Raw genomic sequence first — 20,352 nt, 5'->3', positions numbered from 1 at the left:
AGGTAAAGTGTAGTTACATTATTTTGACAAAAAATAATTCTAAATTTAGTATTACAGTGAATAAAGTGCAGGTGATAATATGTGAAATACACTGGTACAATTCTTGGTGAAGAGGAGGAATAGGTGATGATCCAAATAGATTATTAATTAGTTACACTTACACTGGACTAATTATGCTTTACTAATTATCTTATTCCATTAGGCTTAGTATTAATTACGTTTAGCTGTAGTATTAAGAAGGGGGAGACGTGAAAGGCATGACATGTATAAGCTATTCTGTTATTTTAGCTATTGTTGCAGATTTTTAGAGTGAGATTAAAAGTTGATGGAACTGATTTTAACTCCATATTTCAGCAGAAAAGATTTCATACTAGCTTAGCAATGGAATCCGTCCGATGCTAATTCATTATATATGAAGTGGAGCCTAGGAGCCAAGGGCGGAAGGAATTTCACCCGAACCCCCTTCGCTAGAAAATTATAATGTAAATATAAGTGGTCAAGGGGTTTTAAAACTTTTGTCAAGTTCCCGGTTCAATTCTCGTTGCCGTTGGACGTGAACTCTTTTAATTTTTAACTTTTTCTTTTTTGAACCCCTTTAGCAAAAATTATGCCTCCACCACTGTTAGGAGCAACGGTAAAATTGTCTCCATGTGACTTATAAGTCGCGGTTTCGAGCAGTAGAATCAGCTATTCGTACTTGCATCATGGTATGCTGCCTACATCATACCCCCTTAAAATACATACGATCCTCCCCTGGACCCAGCCTAAATAAGGGGATACTTCTTGTACCAGACTAATTCTTGTTATATAGCTATTGGATCCTTTGGTTGAGAGAGAATGCAATATATAAACTCTTTTAATTTTTTAACTTTTTCCTTTTTGAACCCCTTAGAAAAAATCTTGTTTATGCACTGCTAGGAGCAACAGTAAAGTTGTCTCCGTATAACCTATTAGTCGCGAGTTCGAGCTGTGAAATCAGTCACTCATACTTGCATCATTGTAGGTTGCTGCCTCCATCACGTCCCTGGGATACAAGCGGCCCTTTCCCGGACATAGCATGAGGTTTTAACAAGTATATTGTTCAAGATAAGGATAATAATTTATTAACAATCATAATTTGGAATATTCTTTGAATTATGCTTAAGTATCTTCTAGAGGATCAAAGTTAATAAAAAAAACATAGTAATAATATAAAAAGATTAAAAAAGGGGGGCCAACAATATATATAGACTTTATCGGATCAGAAGCAAAAATTAACAACAACCCAGTATAGTCCCACTAGTGGGGTCTGGGGAGGCTGTTTCTAAATAGACCCTCGACATCTTTTCCTCCGAGAACTTCCCACCTTGCTCTTGGGGTGACTCGAACTACAACCTCTTGGTTGGAAGTGGGGTTGCTTACCATCAGAGCAACCCCTCTCGTCAGGAGCAAAAATCGACATGTTATCCTAAATATATAGTTGAGGGGAATAACTCATGAAGTGCCTATTTCACGGCATTTCAATGCAGATTCAACTACTTTAACCTTCTTTGCATTTTCAATGTTCACCAGTGAGAGCTTTTCAATTGATGCTTTAAGCAGTGACATTTCATTTTCCCGAACATGGCTCTTTCTCCTCACTGATAATTGTCGCTGTTCATTTGATCGATTGGCCTGTGGAGAATGTGTGAATCTTTTCAACCTGGCATTTACTGCTTCAATAGAAGAGCACAGAGCATCCAACTCCACTCCCCTATATCTGTCTGCATTACACAAAACATAAGTCACTTCCATATACGAGAAGGTTAAAGCCAGAAAAAGGTTAATACATACTTTCCGCCCAACTTGCACCGATTTCCCATTTACACACCCTAGATAAAACTAATAAGTGGATAAATTTAACAAAAAATTACTGAAAATCCCCCAACCCACCCACCCCCATCCCAGTCTCCGTCCCACTACTCGACCACCATTACAGACCCCTCTCTGTATGTTCCATACCAAAACACTTGCTACCTCTCACAGACACTACAGCCACTATCTACAACAACAACAACAACGACCCAGTATAATCCCACAAGTGGGGTCTGGGGAGGGTAATATGTACGCAGACCTTACCCCTACCCCGATGGGTAGAGAGGCTGTTTCCAGGAGACCCTCGGCTCAAAAAAGCAACAGGAGCCGATATATTAGTACCATAAAAATGCATAATAAAATAACACTATCTAAATAAGCAAATTTAGTTGTGCTATCTATATTCCGCTGCAGTACCCATTAATCCAAGAAAAGAAAAAAGCCAGCAGGCAACCTCCCCAGGTGGGCTTCGGCAAAAGGAAAAGAAAACACCATCTCCTCTCTGTTACATCCTTAACTGCAGCAAAAACAACCCATTCAGCCATATAAAAAAAAAACTTTAAAGCCCCTTGCACGACCAACCATTTTCACCTTTAACCGCCAACCATCGACCAGACGACCAGTCTCCGCCAATCTCCATTTTCTCTAATCACACTCACCTCACAATTTCTCTACCACCAGTCTCACCTCAGCTTCACCCAAAAAGAAAGAAAAAACCCAAACAGCTACACCATAAATGTCAGCCAACACCTCTCTTCGACTCCAGCAAATGCATTAAGATGGTCTGAGGTGGGGCTGGTCAACGTCTTGGAGGTAGCATTGTGGTGGAGAAGAAAAGGGGTGTTGTCACCGGTGGTGGAGGTAGTGTAAGTGGTAGTGGTGGAGGTAGTGTAAGTGGTGGTGGTGGTGGAGTTGGTGTAGGTTGAGATGGGGGTGATGGAAAAAAATAAAAAATAAAATGAAAAATAAAAAGGATTTAGACCTTAGGATTGTTTGAATTGATCTGGACAGTTGATTTTATCTCAATTTTTCTTTTTTTCAATTTAAATAACTTCATGCCCTCAAAAAGATTGAAATATATGCGCCTGACACGTCTCCAAATTGTGGGGAACTCGCTGCGGAATTTTCAAGTTATGCTTTGAGATGGGAACCCCGTCTTTTAAGGTGTGTAACCAGAGTGTTAGGGATGCTTCTAGAGCATCAGAGAGTTGGTAAAGACAGTCTTTTGGCCGTATGCAGAAGACACAACATATTTACATGCATTATACTGTTTTTTACGCTAATGATAAGTCAGAGTTCACAATAAAGTAAACCAAATAAAACTACATGAAGCATTAGCATTAGAGGAGCAAATACCAAGTTCCGACTTGAACTGTCGTTCAGCTTTTGATAGAGATCTCTTGTGTGCTGCAGGCAGGTGTCGCAGGCTTTGCAAGCGCTCTTCTAGCTTACTGTGAAACTGAACTGCATGCTCAATACGATCCTCTATCTTTTCCTGTTTCCTTTCAACTTCCAAAATCTTCTGTTGTGCTTTGTGCAATCGAGAGTGCTGGTCATCGATGATCTTCTTTACATGAGGTGCATGATGCTGAAGTTCAAAGTACACCTGATAACAAAAGAAAAGTACCAGATTTTCAAACTAAGAGACCAGTCCAGTGTCAAAAGACTGAAAAGGAGGGAAGAAAACAAGATTATCTTCTGATTTTGACCCAAGTGAGAAATGAGGAGGAAGAGGGCGTCAAATCAAAGTATTAAATTCCTCCTCTTCAAAACACACACTTCTGAGATTTAAAATAAACATCTTCAGAGAATAGGGAGATTAACAATACCATCAAAACAAGCAGAAGAACTGCTACCAAATTAAATAAATAAAATAATGTCTTTTCACTCAATTTTTTTATTAAGTAAAATCACAAAATCCATTTACGGATGATGCCCGGAAAAAACAAATTACAGATGATGCAGTTTCCATCATTAGCTATGGAGGGAGCTAATAAATTCTATATGATCCGAGTATCATTTACTAGCTCAAATTATTAACATAGACAGAAGCGCTTTAGTTGATACACTACAGTCCTCTTTCTTTCATACCATATCCTCCTCTCCTATAGCACCCAGATTATGGAAAGAGGGATTGAATTCCACAATTTTCTGATTCTCTCCGACTCTTATGGGTTCTCTTCCCTTTCAAACGGCTGAAAATGTTTCTGGGAATGCCAATTTACTGTGGAATAGATTCAAGAAAAGGTTCCAAAGGTCCCAAGGAACTGGATAATCAAGGACTTACTGATTCTGCCACATTTTAACATACTTGTATCCAGGAGGTCACGGGTTCAAGCGGTGGAAACAGCCTCTCGCAGAAATGCAGGGTAAGGCTGCGTACAATAGACCCTTGTGGTCCGGCCCTTCCCCGGACCCCGCGCATAGCAAGAGCTTAGTGCACCGGGCTGCCATTTTTTTGCATGTAGCAACATCTCTTTTAGCTAGGGTGTCTTGCATGAGACATGCTTCATTTAAGGCTAGCTATCCAGCCCAAACAAGCCACTCAAGGAACACGTCCATCGCTTCTTTTTTGAAACTCAGAAACTGCATTCCCAGTTGCTTATTGAGCTTCAGTAAGCACTCTTTGACCCAGTTTGACACCTATTGCCCCCAGACTTCTCGATACATGCTGGTAAATCAACAGTAATAACACCATCACAGGAATGTCAAAGATCCGAACCGCAATTGGTTCAGATTTCTCAAAGCCATATCAGGACCTCCATAGGCTCTGCTAACATTTTTCCTTCTCGCTAGGACCTTCGGAGAGTCCTCATTGACGAATTTTCCTTGCACTTTTCAATTCCACATTGTGCTCCTCCTCAATTAGAGCAAAATTATTAGAGATTTGTGATAGCATAGGAGGTTCAAACAAGGCACTAATTCCACCTCTAGAACCATCGAGTCCACTATCTCTACCTATGTATGTATATGTTATCTCAAGTGATTGGGCATAAGCATATCAGGTTTAATTTGAGCTCTGCATTTTGTTTTGCAGGAGTCAGTATAGGCCTTACCATTCGGCTTGCTGCTTGCTATCCCAGCCTTTTTCTTATATTTACCCTTTTCCTTTTCTTTAATCTATTTTAATCTGGTTCATTACTCATCTTTCCAGTTTATCAGCTTTTCCTTTATTAAGAGTAAAAAAGGGGCAACTGTGCATCCCCGCTTTCGTTTGTATGAAATGTTAAGAGATAGCAGGTCGCATATCTTAGGCCAGCATCTTGTTAGTTCCAAAAACTATGATCATTTGCAACTTCCAACTTTTCAAAAGCTAGCCATAGGACCTCACCAGAGAACAGAGTTCAGCCATTGACTATATCTGACCATGCTATTTTTTATTTTATTTTTTATAATGGCTTTTTCTCACTCTTATTGTGAACTTAACCCAAATTGGAATTTAGAGGATCAAATTTCCCACCTCTATGTTAATGGGTGCAGAATCCTTTTCTCGATTTTCTTACTCTAATTCTCACCTATCTGAGAGGGCGTTTCTCTAGTATCCAAACATAGAAATCCTTCGAATGTAGGTTCAATTGTTTGGAAAAAATTTCCAATCCTTAAGTGATGCAGAACGACCACCAATCTGATCAGACTTGTTCTGATTTCTGATTCCTCTGTGTTCCAACTGCATGTGATAGTTGGAGGCCACTGTTTGAGATAAAGCCTCTTTCTTTCTATGAACCACTCTCTCCCATCATAATCCTCTCGACCAACCCCTTCAGAAGCTAGTTTTAAGACATTGCAGATCCACCTTACATTGTCTATCCATCACCTGCTGCTCATAAATTTTCGCCGCCTCTTAATGAGTTCGAATCTTGCCAGATTTTTCGTTGTTATCGTTTGGGAACTCTTTAATCCAACAGCAGATGAAATTTTCCTTTCCATTGTTACCTAAGTTATGTTCCAGTCTCATCATCCTATACTAAGTTTAAGTTACTAAGAAAAGCAATCCAAACTTAAATCTAAATTCACTTGCCAAAATTTGCTAAAAGAGGATGTGAAAGGGTGTGGGTTGAACCGTTGAAGGTTTTTTAGCATTTCAGGATGATTGGTTTCAACTTCTGATCATTTAAAGATGGTTCAGAACTGTCTGATATTGTCGATTACTTGATTTGGAAAGATATTTTGTTTTTTTGAAATAAAGTTGGTTGGAGACAGTGTATTGCCAGAAATCTAGAGAGAAGGATGAGTTTCTTTCTCCAGACTCATCCTGTACCTTCGAAAAAATAGCATGATGAACATTCCAAAACTATGAAATACATGATACATCTATCAGGGCAAATAGAAGTTCAACTACAAAAAGCTACTCCAATATCCGAAAAAGAAAATGCACAATTTTGAGAAATTTTAAGAAATCAGACATGTCAAAGATAGTTAATGGTGAAACGCATTTTTAAACTGACAGAAAAATTATTTCATAAAAACAAATTGCCACCAGAACTTTCACTAGCACAAAGAATAAGAGAGACAAACAGACACACACAGACACAGACACCCCACTGAAACCCCAAAAGAATGGAAAATTTGAAGGATCAGATAGATAATAAGGTAAAATCCAACTTAAAAAGAGAAGTCCAGCAGGAAAAAGTCACAACTGCTATCAAGATTGTAGCGTAACGACAGCACAAAGTTACCTTGTGGGCATATTCCACATAATTTTCATGAAAAAGCTTGAAATACTGATGAAGTGTTGATCGGCCTTCAATTGAATCAGCAGCAACGGAGCGTAAATGAGGCGATGAAGGGGGCAAAAGAACTACCCTGGGCCCAGTAAGGAGCTCTTTGCTTATGATAGTAGGAATATCTGTATCTTTTGGCCCCTCTGAGTCTATGAGTTTGTCAACCTTATCAATAATTGGGGGAACCAGTGTATTCCAAGTCTCCATCTCCAACACTATACACTCGCTAGAAGGGGTAAGACCCACGATCCATGAATCTCCGAAAGAATCTGACAGAGCCAAGAAACCACAAAGTGGGGAGGCTGAGGATGCTTCTCCTTGGAAAGTGCTAAGAACGGGATGCACAGAGGGACTTCTCATCATGTCTTCTTTGCCACTACTCTGATTAGTGAAAGGTAAAAAGTGCAACACTACTGAATCAATTCCTCCATCATGAAGGCAATATATTCTTTCTGAAATAAGGGGATCAACAAACATTGATATAACGGAACCACTTCTTCTGGGAAGAGCTAAATCCACAATAGCCAGCCTCAAAAGAGGAGGTGGATGTCCCAACCATAAGGTATGATCAGGTGGCAGGTCAAGCTTCAAAATAGAGGTGTCACTGGACAATGACTCGCAAATCATTGCAAGGCCAACTATACTATCAGTTGAATCCAGACAAACCCGAGGTGGGCTATCGACCTTCCAAACCGGCTGTACTTCATCAGCTAAAGCATCAATTTGCAACTGGCCACCACTCCAAGCAGTTACGACAATAGAATCTTTGCTAACTAAATCATAAAGAAAACTGACAGCACGCCCTTCACAAACTTGAGGATGAACTGAGTCTTCTTCAACGACGTGACTTACTTTACGTAAAGGCCCCTGCAAGTAAAGCCAGTGTTAAAAAGGTGCTATATAGTTGGAAAGAAAAATAAATGAGCTTTTCTTAAAAACGATTCCACCAAGAGATTAAGCCAGAGCAAATAAAGTGGCTTGCTTTGTAATCACTGGACATAACTTCTTTTCCTTCATAGTGAGATAAGGAATAGTAGTGCAGCCAAACTTAGATGTTACCACGTGAAATTAAAATTTCACACGGATTTTTCACATCAAGAAACAGGAAAAAAGGACAACACAGCTCATTAATGCAAGATTATAGTAGTATTTATTTCAGCATAAAAAGAATAAGAGAGAACAGAAATGAGGCCCTCCACACGAAGAAATAAAAGTTCAGTGGATTGCTTTTCCAAGGAGATACATGAAGAGAAGAATAGGAGCTATTTCCGTTCAAATACGGCCTTAATTTGTTTCACCGTGTTTTCCACTGCAATCTTTATACTAAGGTTTATAAGACTTGTCCTAGTCGGCATCCTTCACCGATACACAAGCAACTGAGACAGAAAAAGGGTGTCTCATCCAACAAGACATTACCCATAAAAATCAATATATTAAATAATAAGGACGGACGGAAAAGACTTTCTACTGTATCTTGCTTCTTGCTAGAGCAATCCAGCTAGAAAGAACTGATAAGATATGGAGGCCTAACTCAACCCCAAAAGCTAGCTCAAGAGGTGAGGATTGCCCAAGCCATATAAGGAGACCGAGTCCCCATCCCTTAGCCGATGTGGGAGACTCGACAACCCCGGCACGTTCAGGCCTGGCAACTGGAGCGTGGACAATATAATATGGGGGCCCAACATCGGTGAAACAAAGAATTGGGATGGGTCTGGCTCTGATACCATGATAAGAATGGACATTGGGCCTAACTCAACTCCAAAAGCTAGCTTATGAGGAGACCAAGTCCCCCATCCCTTAGCCGATGTGGGAGACTCAACAAGAACTACTAGTACTTCTTCCTCCGTGTATGCTCAAATGAAAGGTAGAAAACTATTTTGTTCTCCCATATCGATCAGTATCAACCAATCTTCTGTTTTTAACAATACTACCGCTTACAATATTTAATGGTGCCATGTTACTACAATCAGCAATCAGAGCCATTTTTTACCTCTTTCATATTAGTAGAACGATTAAAAATAACAACAACAACGACCCAGTGAAATCCCACAAGTGGGGTCTGGGGAGGATAGTGTGTACGCAGGCCTTATACCTATTCCGGAGGAGTAGAGAGGCTATTTCTAATAGACCCTCGGCTCTCGACGATGGTAAAGGGCAGTGAAGCTGTAACGTCAAAGGAAGTCAGAAAGATAACACCAACAATGTGATAACCAGACAGCAGAAAGAAAAGCAATAACAATAAGCAGTAACAAAGGCATAGCACTACAGACATAATGGAAGTAATAATGACACAACAAGAGCCACTAGCATCAAATTAAAAATAAAAACAAGGTAAACATAGATGCATTCTTCCTTCATATCTTCAATCACTGAAAATCTGAAAATCAAATTAATGTTGGTCTCTGAAGAAGTTCAAGGTATAAATGGTGCCCGATGAAGTCCAACTTATGACTGCTACATCTAAAATGCACGGTAAACATAATTAAGATATTAAAAAATAATGTTTACATAAGTAGCCTGTTCCTGCTGTAAGGAAGGACAGCATGCTACACAGCATATCAATGAGGGCAATCAAATCTGACAGTTCATATTCATGAATATTCACATATGGCATTGAATAACAAGAGAGAGAGAAAATAATTAAAGAAAAATGAATCAAGCCATAATGCAAAAGAGATTAAATTCCCTTAACTTCTACGATGGTTCTCATCCATCTAAGCAAGTCAAAGTGGATATTGGTGGATACGGACCAGCTGGATATACTCAAGAACATAAGAACTGTTAGTTAGTAAAGTACCTGCAATGAGATTGACGCATCAAATAAAGCATAAGGCTGAGCTCTAAGTACAGAAGCATTTTCTGCATGAACTTCTTTCCGGGCTAGTTCAGGAAATGTTGCTTCCAACCAAGAGATTGCCAAATTTGAGTTTTTCACAGCTTTTGAATTTGATGATTTCAGGCCAAACACATGCGCATCACTATATAACTCCAGTATAGATTCCCATTTGTACACACTGTTCAAATGGAAAGAATCTACTTTAGTGAGATCAAGTGAAATATTGCGACCTGCCTCTTGCATAGGCTAAAAATAGCAGACACAAGGAATAAGTAAAAACATTTTCAAATTAGAAGTCTTGAGGAAAAAATGAAACGAGAAATATGGGAGGGGAAATAATTCCTAGTAAGGGAAGACAATAGTCTATGAGATCTCTTATATAGACAGACAAGCCTATCAAAAAAAAAAAAAAACTTAAAAAGTACTACCTAGCAGCAGATCAATTTTACAATTGAGCAAGAATAAGAAAAGTCAGAAAATTATGGAAATATATTTTGTATAAAGACCTTTAAAATAATTTCATATTACTTCACAACCATCAATTCAAAATTAAATTTATCTGCCCATAAGTATCTCTGAACAAAAGCTTAAGATTAGCGGAACTGTGATCTCCGGTAAATTACCTTCCAAATGGAACAACAGGACATAGGATGTAAACTGAGCCATCACTAAACAAGATAAAAACCTGCAGAAAATAAAGCAAAAACTCAACTTTACCACACAAATTTAGTGACAGTAAAACCACTTGATCAATAACCACCGCTACCTGGAGATGTTAGATAATGGGCGTTAAATTTGCTTACCCTATATATATTAGTCAATCTATCTGGAAGTGTAAACCTTGTTCATTATATACAACAACATAACCCGTATTATCCCACACCGTGGGGTCTGGGGAGGGTAGTGTGTAAGCAGACCTTACCCCTACCTTGTGAGGATAGAGAGGTTGTTTCCAATAGACCATCGACTCAGGAAAGCATAAGCACCACATTAATAAAAATATAAACAAGAAGGGACAATACCAAAAAGCCATATAAAAGCATAATAGAAACAACAAGACCGTAAGGTGATCAACAATGAAAGAAAACAACGGTTAGTCATAAAAACTTACTACCAACAGAAAGCAAGACTGCGTGACAATACTACCGTTATGAACACTCTAGACTACCTACTCTACTACCCTAATCCTCAACCTGCATACCTTCCTATCAAGGGTCATGTCCTCGGTCAGCTGAAGTTGCGCCATGTCTTGCCTAATCACCTTTCCCCACCTCTTTTTTGGCCTACCTCTACCTCTCAGTAGGCCCTCCAATGTCAACCTCTTACACCTCCTCACCGGGGCGTCCGTGCTCCTCCTCTTCACATGACCAAACCACCTAAGCCGCGCTTCTTGCATCTTGTTCTCGATAGGGGTCACACCCACCTTGTCGCGAATAACCTCATTTATGATCCTATCTAACCTGGTGTGCCCGCACATCCATCTCAACATCCTCATCTCTGCTACCTTCATCTTCTGGACGAGCGATCTTGACTGGCCAACACTCAGCCCCATACAACATCGTTGGTCTGACCACCACTCGGTAGAACTTACCCTTAAGTTTCGGTGGCACCTTCTTGTCACATAAAATACCGGAAGCGAGTCTCCATTTCATCCATCCCGCCCCAATACGATGTGTGACATCTTCATCAATCTCTCAATCCCCCTAAATAATAGACCCAAGGTACTTAAAACTCCCTCTCCTCGGAATGACCTGCGAGTCCAGCCTCACCTCCCCTTCCCCTCTTTGAGTCTCGCCACTGAACTTACGCTCCAAGTATTCTGTCTTGGTCTTGCTCAACTTGAATTGTTCGTTATATAGTTATCCCTAAAATATCGATATAGCTTTGAATCATATTCTATTCTTATCATCCAACACATCCATATAGCTAAAAGATTATGAATCACTGATGAAGTTCAATCTATCAAGTCCCCAGAATTTGTCATCAGGGCATCACCACAGAATACCTGAGCATATAAGCACTAGGTCTACAGTATAACAGAGAAGTGTTAAAGAATAGAACTTACACTGAACCTGTCCCACAAATGATCACCCCCAAAAGAAAAATCGACGGGGCAGATTGATGTGGCATTGTGCAAGCTGCCAGGCTCCACAGGCTGCAAATAATACTCCTGTTCTGGCTGACCAAGGGCCGACGACAGATCATAAACCCTGTATATGGAGGAACATCAGTAAATATAGCTCTATGTAATTTGTTGATAAAAAGAAATAACACATAATTCTCCAATCAGCAAGTGATTTAACCTGCATCTGATATGTTAAGAAAGTCGTAGAGAATAAAAAAAAAAAAAAAAAAAAAAAAGATGACTCTGCCATTGGATAACAAAAAGATCATGCCACACACCAGTTCTACGTGCTCTGACAAGTAAAAGCCCCAAAAAGTGATCCTTTGCACATGCACACCCAGTGAGAAGTGAAGGGGAGAAGAAGTTACTGTCTAGGCAGTGTCGCTTTATGCAATAACATGGTTCCAATGAAACCAAGGTTTTGGCTCTAAATGTAAATGGAACCAAGTCTTCTAAGTTCCAATTTCTATCAACTCGTACTACTGCAAATGAAAGAGCATGATCAATTTGTCTTAATGAGCAACCATATGGGTGAAATTACTGACAGCTCACTTCCTAAAGTAAGGTGGTTGTCCTTGTTCATCTACAATCTTTGGGATTGTTGCTACTTCTTAACATTTTTCAGCTCACCATATCCAAAAGGATCAGCAGTTGAACGAATATGCTAATGATGTATTGCATCTGACTTAGACAATTTAGAGAGCTCTCAGATGGCCACAAGTACATTTAGACTCGTGTAGCAGACCAAAAAACAGCATGGTGTTCTCCATAACTCTTTGTTTTAGAAGGCCTACTTGTCCAAATTAGGGAACAATTTAGTTTAGAGATATATCATTGACAGAAAAGCAAACATGATGGCGTGCACCCAAAAGAAGAACAGAACAAACGAAAACCTCTTTCGGTTAGTTCAAATACTCAATAGATGTTTCACAATCAATGTTCAAGTAAGCCAATTTAATAACATGTTTTCTATGAAGAAGTCCTCGCCACAAGTCTTCTTTTTCTATGTGGAAGTGGCATATATATTGACAGCTCCCAACAACCATGTAGCACTAAAAGACCAAACAAAACCTTCCCAACAGCCATTCTTATTGCTTAGGCCTCAATCTCTTAAGGCCATAGGCATGCCACTTATCCTACAATCAGCACTTAAGGCTTTTGTCGGAAAACTCAAAACTCAGCTGGTGCTTTTTCTTCTAAGATTAATGAAGCTAGCTTGGCATACTTTTAGTCCCACTGTCCTTTGAAGATTGGAAGATAGTGAAGGCCGGCTTCCTTTTTAAAGATCACTCAACGATGTGGCAAATTCAAGATATGTTGGTGGTATTTCGTATCAATAATTAAACCAAGAGGGAGGTAGTGTAGGCAGGCAGATAGGTACAGTGTACCTTCCTCAACAGCTTTAGCCATCTTGCTACCCTAAATGTTATCAATAAATATAGGTTAAGAAATTTTGCAGTGATTTCTGAATATGGCCATCTTGCTTACAAAGAAAAAAGGGTCAACCAGCAGAGAAAGTATGACTAACATGCAACTTGGGGAGTACTTGTATGCCTGGCTAAGAAAGAGTTTAAGAGTAAACAAAGAAACTTCCTTTTAAATTGTTCTATTTTTTTGATAAGCAAACTTCATTTTAAATCAAAACTTAGGCAGTGTGAGGAGGTCAAAGATTATGTAGGCATTTTACAAGTAATATGTCTTTATTCAGAATTCAAATGTCAAAGACAAATTTGATTAATTTGATTATAGGAACTCATGAATAACAAAGCTTTAGCATCTACTTTATACAAATACAAATAAAGAATTGTTCATAGTTAAGAATCACGTCATTTAAGCCCCCCAAAAAAAGTCAACGGTAAAGTAGATTAATTTGATCATAGGAACTCGTGAATAACAAAGCTTATGGCATCTATTTTATACAGAGAGAACTTTTAATAATAGTTAAGGTTTCATATCAGTTAAACTCCCAAAACATGAAGTAATAGTCAAAACTAACATACCCAGAGCCCCTTCTCCTCTATCATAAAGAGATTCTTCTCTATCCTTCAATCTCTTTCAAACTTGTCTATTGTCAGCCTATCTAATGGTTCATAAATACAGTTAAAAAAATAAGCGAGGTCCTCCTGTATCTTAGTTTCAGTCCTGTTTGCACCCGAATATCCATTTAATTTGGTATCCATTAGAGAAACCGAACAACTAAACTGCTCCACAACTTCTTTGGTATACTCAGTACTTGAGCAGGAGCAGCTCACAGAACAAATGATTGGAAGCAACATGACTAGTAGTGTCTCTTCAGCAACATGAAGCAACACATCATTTGTAGCTTGGTAATTCGTTTTAAGTGCATAATAGTCTCTTTTAATATGGAAAACTCTCTTCCATTACTATTTATACTATCTTCCCCTATAATTAAATAATCTCTCATATTAGGATAGGATGTGTCTTGGAATGACTCATCCCTATACGCCTTTTCGCGTCCAGAGACAAGATGAGGGAATGAGCCATCTTGATGCCTCCTTCCTCGTCTCGAAACCAGCCATGGCTTTTGTCCTTGAGGCATCCATATGCATTTCAAATGACCAGTAACCACTAAACAAATTGAAAATCTTAAAAAAGACTAATTGATTAGATTATTTTAAGCGAAGTCTTTGTCCAGAAACACTAATTGACTATCCCAAGTCAGGGCAACCAGGACCATCTTAACCAAATTTCAGCAAATTTTTTAATAATGATGGTGTTTGGAACAACTTGTGTACACCTGGACTATTCCACCAGAGATCTACCTTCTAGCAGCACAGATACCTAGCAAATCTATCCACCAAGGCTTAGGCATATGGGAAGAAATCACCTAGTATTTTTTTGTCTATGCTCGGATTTGAACCTTGATCTCCAAGGTTTGCATCCGCTTCATTGACCACTGGGCCACATCATTAGGTGCCAAATTCCAATAATTTTACTGGAACCATATCAGAAAAATGAAGCATATATCAAAGAGAAACTTACTCTTGGGAACTTTGCGTTAAATAATTAAACTTCAAGATTCGGTCTAAATCATTTACTTCATAGGAAAAAAAAAGTGATTAAGCATATTTACAGATGCAAAACACCATAATTCACCTCATCAAAAGAAACAAGGAGCAGAATATATGCCACTTTTAGTAACTAAAACTGATCAAGCAGTAGGAAATCCAAGAGAAGTGCCTTCTGCTCATGCTAACAATCCTTAAGTAGTAGATAAAGTAACCATCAATTGTATAAGATATCCAATAGGTGTTAGGTAGGACTCTATATGCATTAAACCATGCTTTATGAGGATCACGGGGAAGCAACCACAGTTTTTACTGCAAAATGATTACTAATCCAGTTAAGATGTCTACACAAACAAAGATTTAAAAACGCTTTACAGGTTTTTAACATATACCAGTTGAGAACTTTATCATCAAATAGTCCTAATACAAATTGACAATGAAGAAACAAGTACCTGAAAACCGAATCAGAAGAGAGGATTCCAAGATGGGTGTCACTGTAAGGGTGCCAACAAACCTGCAACGTGCGTATTGAGTTGTTTTTGTCAAAGTAAATCTCTGAACCAACTGAAACTGTCCTGCAACCGACAAAAGGAAAGGAACACATTCAATGTGACCTCTAGTGCACCGCAACTAATTATCAGGCAACTTAATTACCATCAAATCTTGTTACTGAAGAAGGAATTCATCATGTCTGTTTTCATTTAATCTCCTAATACAGGTGAGAGGATAATCTGACTGGTCTGTTCAAGGATTACAGTAATAAATATTTTTCACTCTTAGAAAAAAACTCTTCTTCACTTGAATTTTCCTGATATTGCTATTTACACAATAGAATGTAAATTAGGAGGTCGAAACAAATAACCTGCCTTCTGACCCTATAAAAGTTTTTTATTTATATTAAATACAAACAAATGAAAATAAACCAGAAATTTTGAAGTTTTTATTTTATAATAAAGTAAATTATTTTGTTAAGTGCAGGATAACTCCTGTATACAAGTGATGTATCAAAAAGGGAAGAACCAACACAGAATATGGTTCTCCATAAATGACACTCAAACTTTTACACAATAAGAACCTCATGGGTGCACCAAAGACTAACTAAAACCAATAGGCTATTTCTAAAATGTGCAAAATCTTTTTATACCCCCTCAGATGTTCTCATTTCTCTCTTTCCACAAGATCCACATGATAGCTAGGGTGGCAACATTATATGCTCTGCGTCTTCTCTTCTTTCAAAAAGCCCACTTATGTAACATGTCCTTTATTAAACCAAGCATCACCTGCTGCACCTCAGACCAATCGGCTTATCCACAATGCATTAGACTGTGAATTCATATAAGGATGCTATCACTGCTCATTCACGGCATATGGGGATAAGTATACCATCATTTGATATATTCAAACACTGCGATTTCAAATTAAGAATAAGCCTATTTTTCACCAGAAAACCCCAACAACCAAATTTTGCAATCACTTGCCGTTTTTTAGCTCCTAACTCACTCACTTTCTTCTTAATTCACAAGAATCCCAGGAACCATTTTTTACAAAGATTCAGGAGCCATGTGTGAATTCATATCAATCTCTTTATTAGATTAGCAATGGCTAGAAAAAACAGATGGTATTACTGTTAGTTGCAGTCACATGAAATCTGAACCGCTTTGAATCAGACGAGACATCAGCATGTAACTACGGATTCTCAGGCCTCTTTATGAAAGATAAATTTCAAAAACATAAATAAACAAATAAAATAAAGAAAAAACAAAGGGGGAATATTACATATGCAAGATCAAAATCACTTTTTAAGAACCAATGCTACTTCCAAATGTTAAGCCATAAGGTTTCAAATGATTGGAAAAAAAACAAAGGAACAGTGGCTTTAAATAGCTATACCAGAAAGGTCATAACTTCTTTCATGCAACGAGCAATAATATTGCATCAGATTAAATACACACGACGCTTTCGAAGATAAAGGAGAATGTACTCTTCAGAAGAAAAATTGTTAACAAGCATCAACAGGACAATGACGTTGATAACACTATTGTTTTAACACTTTGGAGCCCAAAAAAAACATAACCTAGCAAAATCAAAAGGAGGAAGTTATACCGGCATATAACTGTATTTTCTTTCGTCGAAGTCCTCCCATAGAGATACATGACGTATAAACCATCCAAGCCAACTAGGAAAAGTGCTGATCCATTTCTATTAATGGAAATTCGCTGAACCTCAAAATCCAATTGCATATCAGCTTGCAGTACCTAAACAACAAACAGCATCACCAAGTGTGTAGCTTAAAGCAGTAGTAGCTTGCTATCAGGCAGTAGTACCAATGCACTTCAACAAAAAAAATAAAAAAGCAATCAGAGCGAACAGATATGTTTTATATATCATCAATGGACTAGTGACTTGGCCCTTGATAGGAAGGTGTGGAGGTCGAGCATTAGGGTTGTAGGTTAGGAGATAGTTGAGCATTTTTCTACTTCGTTCCGGGTGTGAGGTTAGTCTGATAGGGTTTGTCTTAGACTGCTAGTGGTTAATGTTGTGTTCACACTATTCTTCCATTTTTTATAGCACCGGGCCTTATTTACTAGTTATTGTTATTACGTTTCAACTATTTTCCAGTTCTTATAATGTTGTTACTATTTTTATGGTTTCTGTTGATGGTACTGATATATTGTCTCTTTTGTCTTGTTCGTGGTGCTGAGCCGAGGGTCTATCGGAAACAGTCTCCAGATGGGGTAGGGGTAAGGTCTACATATACATTACTCTCCCAGACCGTTGTTGTTGTTGTTGTTGTTGTTGTTGTAATGGACTAGTGACCTGATAACACGGATAGGAGTGTTAGTCTTCAATTCTTGTCCTATGCATGTCGTTCTTAACGTTGCTCAACAAGAAAAAGAAGCTTCGAAAGTAGGAAGAGGAAAGCATTCTCTGTAGAAGTCTAGTAGAACAGGTATTCTGGTGTGCAGTAGATAAATGACAGTTCAGCTAGCCAAGTGAACATAACTGTCAGATCAACTATTGTCTAGCAGAATGAATCTGATATCACAACTATCTCAAAGTCAAAGCCCCAAGAATGATCTGTTTAAATTAAATAAAGAAATAAAATACAAGCCAAGTTAAGTAGCATAATTTCCTCTTTCAGATAAAATGCCAAGAGCATCAAAGAATAATGTAAGAGAAGTTCAAATATGTCTCAACTAGGCAGTACCTGTAAGGCTGAACCTGAAGAAACAAGAGGTATAATAGTTTAAGATCATGCTGAAGTTTATTCTAACATATAATACAAATTGTTCAGCTTTATTATGTTACTTTTGAAGAAGGAAAATCAACATTTCAACAACAAAGTCTGAGGAACTCGAAGGAGCGATCCCTCTAGCTCCTTGAACTTTGGAGAAATAATCCAATGACTTAACTCAGGAAAAAGAAGCATAATGTGTTGATAAGTCCCACAGCCACAGGTTCTAAAGTTCACAAGGATCACAAACAGTCTCAAGGTTCTATTCCCCATGTTCGATAAGTCTAGCTTAAGTGTCATATCTTTATAATAATCTCATTTTTTTTCATATAGCAATCAATTCAGCCTCTATCACAAACTATTCAGGGTCTGTATATGAATCATCTATATCCATCTTGCTCCAATCGCGTTCTCTTGCGCGGCATCTCATCATGCTTAGTTACTTTGACACAATCCATACGTATAAAATTCTTTTTCTTTAGTTTTTCTCTTTTCTCTTTTTTGGGGGTTCGGGAAGAGTTGTATTTAAAACATTGGAGCTGCATTCCCTATGTTACTAGAACAATCTTAGGAGAATGTCATAATCCTCAATTCAGCCCTAATTTAAAGTTTCTCATGCTCACTTTTCCGAGAATACTAAAATGCAAACAATGAAGAAGGAATACGCATTTCGTGAATATATGTAGAATAAGTAGGGACCTTAGAGGGAGAAGCGGCAAGGACGAAAGTAGGGTCTGGTTCGCCCAACCGAACGGAGAGCCGATGTAGACAGCTTTTGTAAGAGTCCCAAAAGTAGAGACGAGAAGCTCCGTCCCACGCCAAAAGGTTTTTAGGTATTGTGAAGTTGGAGGAATGGGCGGCTCCATCCCTGTTGGGAGCAGAAAAGACAGGGTGGTTTTGTAAGGATAGCCATTCCAGTTTTTCTTTGGGTGTTGAAGCTGAAGTTGGCGTTGCTGATTGAAGACCACCGACGTCGGCGTCGCGAGGTTCCGACAAGTCGAAATTGTATCTCATGCTCAGATGCTCTTCTCCTCCGGCTAAGCCTTGTGGTTTTGGATTCTTCCGCTGCTAGCAAATGGAAATCATTGTCATTTCAAATTTTAGGCATAAATAAGTGAAAATTTCATTAACTTTTTCTGAAGTAAAAAAACTCCACGAAATTTCCCATTTTTTTAAACCAGACGTCATTAGTAAAAATTTTAAGGCCAAAAGAGGTCCGTAACAAAGAAAGCAATACCATCAAGTTGACTAATAACCTGTTTGGCCAAGCTTCTCAACATATTTCCATAACTCTAGAGTTTTCTCGTAACTCTAGGCGATGTTGCATTTCCAATAGCGCTTGGTGCTTTAAGTTTATAAAGCTACGAAAATGATGCGCTTGAGTTCCTTTTAGATCTTGATAAAAAGGGGAATCATGCCTCTCGACACATAGACTTTCTAAGACCTAAGGGGAAAAAAACACTTTTTTTTCCAAAAGTATTTTTTTTTCCTAATTTGAGGTGTTTGGCCAAACTTATTTGGAAAAAAAAAAGTGCTTTTGGGAAGAAGCAAAAGCAGTTTCAGAGAAGCAGAAAAAGTAGCTTCTTTCCAAAAGCAGAAGCAGAAGCAGTTTTGGCTTTTCTTCTTACCTAAAATACCCTTAACAAAATATAGTATATACCAAAATAACCCTTAAACCTAATATTTAGGATATTAATTTATAAATATTTCTTCTTATTTTTAGGAAAACTTTCTAATATATAGTGACTTTAGGGGTGAATGCTTTTATATTTGTTGAAGGAATTTTAATATATTTAACTTATATTAAAAGAATTAAGTACTTTTAAATTTTATTTTCATATTTTACTTAAATAAAATGAATTTTTTTAATTATTGCATGTAATAACAAAATTTTGATATTATTTATTTACTTATAATATTAATTATTAAGTAAATCTATTCATGTCCTTATTCGTAATTTGACACTTAAAAGCACTTTCTAAAAAGCTTGGCCAAACACAAATTATTTCTCAAAAGTGCTTTTCAGACTGATTAGCCAAACACAAACTGCTTCTCTCTAAAAGTACTTTTTTCAAAAGCACTTCTCAAAAATAAGCTGATTTCTCCAGCTTGGCCAAACAGGCTATAATTGACATAATACACTTCATATTGTATATATTCATTTGCGGAATAAAGTTGAACAATTACATTCTTGAGCTAAATTTAGGATGATCAATGCAAAGCAAAGGAGAAAAATGGCTAGTCTTCTGTTATTTTATTTCAGAAGGTCAACAAAATAAGAATCAACAGAACTATGTTCTACCAAGCACGATTGAAACTTAGCTAGCGTTTGGACATAAATTGAGTTGAAACTTGAAAAAATAATTTTTGAAATAGTTTTGAAAAATAATTTTTTGAAGTTGAAATTATGTTTGTACATGCATTTTATTTGAAAAAAAATTAAAGTTTTATGAGTAGGAACTTCATTTTCACCCAAAATCTACCATAAACTAGATTTTGGAAACTTGAAAAATAGTTTCAGAAATTTTTCAAAAACAGATCACTAATCTATGGACAAACAATATTTTCAAAAA

General features: G+C 37.8%; 1 protein-coding gene across 2 annotated transcripts; it reads right to left on the bottom strand.

Moving 5' to 3' along the window:
- Positions 1-1,116: 1,116 nt before the first annotated feature.
- LOC107790996 (nuclear pore complex protein NUP88) lies at positions 1,117-18,917 on the bottom strand. 2 transcript variants are annotated; one of them, XM_075240580.1, is made up of 10 exons: positions 18,479-18,917; positions 16,648-16,799; positions 14,997-15,119; positions 11,456-11,600; positions 10,014-10,075; positions 9,352-9,568; positions 7,239-7,421; positions 6,510-6,935; positions 3,190-3,439; positions 1,117-1,742 (listed from the first exon to the last, which is right to left on the bottom strand). In XM_075240580.1, the coding sequence occupies exons 1-10, from the start codon at positions 18,791-18,793 to the stop codon at positions 1,474-1,476; spliced, it is 2,142 nt and encodes a 713-aa protein (XP_075096681.1). In that variant the 5' UTR covers positions 18,794-18,917; the 3' UTR covers positions 1,117-1,473. The 2 variants fall into 2 exon arrangements, with proteins under 2 accessions (XP_075096681.1, XP_075096680.1); XM_075240579.1 differs by having other exon boundaries at positions 6,510-7,421.
- Positions 18,918-20,352: the final 1,435 nt, after the last annotated feature.

This window comes from Nicotiana tabacum, chromosome 20 (genome assembly GCF_000715075.1).
Source record: "Nicotiana tabacum cultivar K326 chromosome 20, ASM71507v2, whole genome shotgun sequence".
NCBI lineage: Eukaryota > Viridiplantae > Streptophyta > Magnoliopsida > Solanales > Solanaceae > Nicotiana > Nicotiana tabacum.
Note: the sequence above shows the minus strand (reverse complement) of the source record. Positions and strands in the feature narration are given on the sequence as shown.